Source organism: Lipotes vexillifer, unplaced genomic scaffold, assembly GCF_000442215.2.
Source record: "Lipotes vexillifer unplaced genomic scaffold, Lipotes_vexillifer_v1.1 scaffold496, whole genome shotgun sequence".
Lineage (NCBI taxonomy): Eukaryota > Metazoa > Chordata > Mammalia > Artiodactyla > Lipotidae > Lipotes > Lipotes vexillifer.
The window spans coordinates 1371497-1376353 of record NW_006786690.1 but is presented as its reverse complement, the minus strand read 5'-3'; the positions used below and the strand labels follow the sequence as shown (position 1 = coordinate 1376353).

The window sequence follows — 4857 nt, the reverse complement described above, 5'->3', positions numbered from 1 at the left end:
AAAAAAAAAAAAAAAAAAAAAAAAAAGAGTTTCATTTGGTACCTAAGAATCATAATTTCAAACATTTATTGAGTTCTTACGTGTCAGGCATCCTTTTACTTATATTCTATGTAGTTCTGTAGGGTAGATACTATTATTAATTGCCCCCATTTTTAGAGTGAGGAAACCAAAGTAATAACAGAGATGTTGACTGCCCTGAACCTTTTGTCAGCAGACCTCGTAGAGGTTTTGGCCAGATTTCCTCTACCCAGGAGCCCTCAAACTCTGTTTCTAGAAATCTTAGCACCTCAGCAGAAGCACTAAGCGTACAATCCAGACTGACAACATCCTGGCCAGTTTGGCCTCAGACCAGAGAGCTGATCTTTCTAATATCTCCTTTGTATGTATCCTGTATCATCACCAAATTGGACTCTTCATAGTTCCTTGTTACCATACCCTTTGGTATTCTGCCTCCACATCTGTGTTCTTGACCCATCTCCCAAATTCTCATTGTTAAATTCTGAGTTGCTCTGTCTCTAAGCCCAGCCCAGTATGTCCCCATTCCCTGCAGGAAGCCAGGGCAGGGAGTTGGGTTCTTGATCTATAGTAGCTCACTGGGATGAGGGCAGCTGATGGATGCTAATGGAAACAGGGACTCAGCTACAAATTGTTGGAGGCTAGACCTTGGTATCTGAAGGGACCATGGCAGTTTCCAGGTGGTCACCCATCAGTCTTAGAGAATGGGGACTGGCAAGTGGAAGAAATCTCGACTATGACACAGTAGGACAGATAGAAAATTAGGGCAAGGAAGGGGTGGGCAGCAGTACAGAGCCACTGATCCTCAGTTACAAGCTGCATGGATGGGAGGTCCATGGGGGGATCTTTGACAGAGATGAGGAATAAAGTGTTCGGTCCACTTAATCTGTAATGAATCAGAGGGAGAATATACATATTCCCACTAAACTTCCTTTGAAGCATTTGTCAGAGGTTAAACGCCAGGGTGGAACAATCAACCATTTTATTTCTAGTGCTCTTCAGGTAGTCACTATCTTCTTCTCAAGAGAAGTTAAAAACTTCAGCTATTGTCTCAGACATTCCTGACTTTGAGTCATGGCACAGCCTTCTAGCTGTGTGACTGACTGGGCAATTACTTAACCCTTCAGAGAATCACTTTTCTCATCTGTAAAATGAGGCGAATAATGATAATAATAATACCTGCCTCACAGGTTTGTGATAAGTCTTCAGTAAGCTAATACACTAAAAGCACTGGAACAGAGTTCATTTTCAGAGACTGGTGGCCAATATCATTCACAGTGTATGTCTCTGGGCTCTTCAGACTTCATCTGTCTCCAGAAAAACCACAGACACTTAGCATCCTGCTCATCCCATCACCAGTACAGTTCCCTTAGCAGGGAGACTCTGGGTGCTTGTCAAAACATCATGTTTCCAGCAAGAGGTACTGTCTCTAACAACCCTCAGAAATGCACCCCCCCATGCTACTGACCTGGGCATATTGATTGTGGCAAATGGGGACTTTTGGGAAGACTTGTCATTAGCTAATGAATGTTTTGAAACCCAAGACCTGCATCCTCTCCATGCCCCAGTGAGGTCAGAGGACTTGAGGGTTTATATACTGGAGGGGCTATTACATCTTGTTCCCTAATTCTGCTGAGGAGAGAACAAGAGCAGAGAGGCTTAATGCCCAGGAGAGATTTATATTAATAGGTTAGGGCCCCATTTCTCAAAAGGAGCCCCTTGGAGCCCTTACACCAAGACCACATAAGGTCTGCATAAGAAGTGTCTAAGGTAATTATTAACGCCCTCTCCCCTGATTGGTCATTATACAGGGAGAGTAGACAGTATGGTCAGGGAGAGAGAAATTGACTGTTAGGACTTCCATTAGCCTAGATTTTCAGAGGCTGAGTACCTGAGAAGAACTTACAACACCTTTGAGATAGGGAGGTAGATCCAGACCATGTGGAGGTTGCACAGAGGTGCCCAGATGCAGGCCACTGGTTCCCCACTCCATCCCTAGAAAGTACAGCTTATCCAGAGGCACGAAACACATTTCCCAAAGATCTTTCAAGAAGTTATCTTAGGGCTTCCCTGGTGGCGCAGTGGTTGAGAGTCCGCCTGCTGATGCAGGGGACGCAGGTTCGTGCGCTGGTCCGGGAAGATCCCACATGCCGTGGAGTGGCTGGGCCCATGAGCCATGGCCGCTGAGCCTGTGCATCCAGAGCCTGTGCTCCGCAACGGGAGAGGCCACAACAGTGAGAGGCCCACGTACCGCAAAAAAAAAAGTTATCTTAGTGGAGAAACCAAGGGAACTTCAACCCACTGTGTGACCTAGGCCAAGCCCCTCCCCACCTCAGCCTTGGTGTCCTTGTCTGTACAATGAGAAGGCTAGAGCTGATGGTCTTTACGAGCTCCCCTGACTCTGTCATCCTAACAGTGAATCGCTGATTCCTGGCAAATTAGGGGCCAGGGTCTGCTTGGCTGCAGCCTCCCTGCTCAGCACTCAGTCTAGGGCTGCCATTTGGAAAAAGCCTGAGCCTCATGGAGCAATTTTAACCAGCTCCGCATTTCCTCCTTCTGTGGCTCGGTGCCCTCATCCTTCCTGTTCAGCCAGGACTTAGCCTACTTAGCCCTAGCCACAAGCAGTGGTGACAGAAGAAGGGCTAACTGTTAATAGCCAGGCACCAGATTGGGCATTCATCATCTCATTTTTCCTCAAACCACCCAGTGATATGGACACTATCGTCCCCATTTTGCAGATGAAGAAATAGGCTTGGAGAGGTGAGGGAGTCCTCTGGACAGAAACTTCTCAAAGCCCAGTATTCCAGGCAGACTCACACTGGCCTGATCGCGCTCTTTGATTTCCTGAGTCTCTGCCCATTATTCCCCCGCCAGATATTCTCCTCCCCCCATACCCTTTACCTTTATCTGAATCTTCCCCATTGGTTAAAGCTCAGCTCAGATTCTGCCTGACCATGAGATTTCACTGCCTCCTTGACCTTCATCAACCACAGTTTCTTTCCTATGAACTGCATGGCCCTTTCTCTTACCTCCATGATGATCCTTACCACATTCCATGTTGTATTATGGTATTTGGGTACATCTCTGTGTCCTACTCAGCCTGTAAGCACATGGATCGCGGTGACTACATCCTGTGCATTTCCGTACCCCCAATAAAGTCTTGTATGTAGGACCCAGCGTTCCTCCTGACTAAGGCCAGGAAGAAGCCCTTCTAACAAGATGAAGACCCTTAGCAGCAACTTTTTAAGCTTGTTTTAGTCTTCATAGCTCCACATGGGAGTTCGTTATCATAGCAGAAGAGTACCCTTGAATGCCTTGGATCATTCAACAGCCTGGAGCGGGGATTTTCCAGATTTTTCATTTGTCATCTTTATTCATGCAGTAAGTCTTTATTGCTGAGAGACCCTAGCAAATCACTTCCCTACTCTGAACCTCCAATGTCTGTCTCCAGCACCTCCGTAGCTCTTTTGGGAGGGTCAAGTGAGACAACAGATGAAGTGCTTGTGTACATGTAAGATATTCCTTAAAGGATTAAAACAAAGCAATCCAGGTGTTCACAGGCTGAGTAGGACACAGACAGGTACCCAGATACCACAGTACAAGGTAGAATGCGGTGAGGGTCACAAAGGGTATAGGATACCAAATCGGCAGCAAAGTGGGAGTTTCTCACACATGGAATAGGTTTGGCAGGAGGGACTCTGGTGCTAAGGTTCTGCAGCCTGTTAGAGTGGCAGGAGCAGAGAGCATCAGTGAGGCACAGCAAGGCCTTTGTTCTGCTCCAAAAGGGTTTTCCCCTTCTGTGCCAGGAGCATCCTCCTTGTCCTCCTGGGATCATACAGTCAGTGTACTGAGCATTTCACATGTACAGGGTGCCCTAAGTGCCAGAAAGGAAAAGCCACAGTCTCTGTCCTCTAGGAGTTTATGGTTTGTCTGAAGACACACACAGGGTATGAGAAGTGCTGCCAAGGAATATAATCACTTACCTGGTGTCAGGACTGGTTCCAGGAGCCTGAGGGCTCCACTGAGCCTTCAAGGGTTCATTTTTCTAACAGAAAATGTGGACTGTGGACACTAATGCCTATTCTAGAGGCGGGATGAAGTAAGTGACTTAAGAAAGCTGAACCTGCTTCTCATAATGTTCACAGGAGGGTCATTTGCTGGGCGAGTCAGCCTGGTCTCCATATGAGAGGCACTTCTGGATCCAGACTCTGAAAGATAACTTTAGGCAGTTGGGAGGATGGCACCCTTAGAGTGACCTGGGAAACCAAAGAAATGACCCACTGCATATGCCCCAGGCAGGAATAGAACCTTCCTTGCATCAGAGTAATAACTTGTAAAATTGCTGTTTCTGTTTGAGAGCCTGCTAATATGCTGGAGGGGTTTTGCATATATTATCTCTAATCCTTAAAACCACTCTTCAAGGTAGGCACAACCCCCGCTTTACAGATGAAGAAGTGAGGTTAGGAGAGGATTTGCCCAAAGCCACAAAGCTAGGTGGTGGGGGAACCAGAAGTCACACCCACATTTGCCTTGTTCCCTTCCAAGTGCAAACCTGAGAAGAATTTCAAGAAATATAGAAACTCCCACCCAAAACAAACCAAGATGGATCCAGAACTGCCACTGCCCTGCCTATACAACATGGGCACCACCCATTGCACACCTACTACCAAACCTTTCCAAATCTGCTACAGACTTCCCACTGTTCCACTTAACTTGGCCCGTCCTGTGCCCCACCCTTACCTCCTCCATCCCAATTCCACCCACGCCTAAAAATGATCTCCCCACCCCAATCCCCACTTTTCTCTAGCAGAAGGCCCGAGACATGTATGCAGAGGATCGGAA

At 47.1% G+C, this 4857-nt stretch overlaps 1 protein-coding gene across 1 annotated transcript in view; it reads left to right on the top strand.

Moving 5' to 3' along the window:
* Positions 1–4857, top strand: part of DHDDS (dehydrodolichyl diphosphate synthase subunit) — a 27168-nt gene that overhangs the window by 21635 nt on the left and 676 nt on the right. Inside the window, 1 exon segment of the mRNA XM_007459115.1 lies at positions 4826–4857. This exon segment is cut by the window's right edge and continues 19 nt beyond it. Coding sequence (XP_007459177.1) covers positions 4826–4857 — 32 coding nt within the window.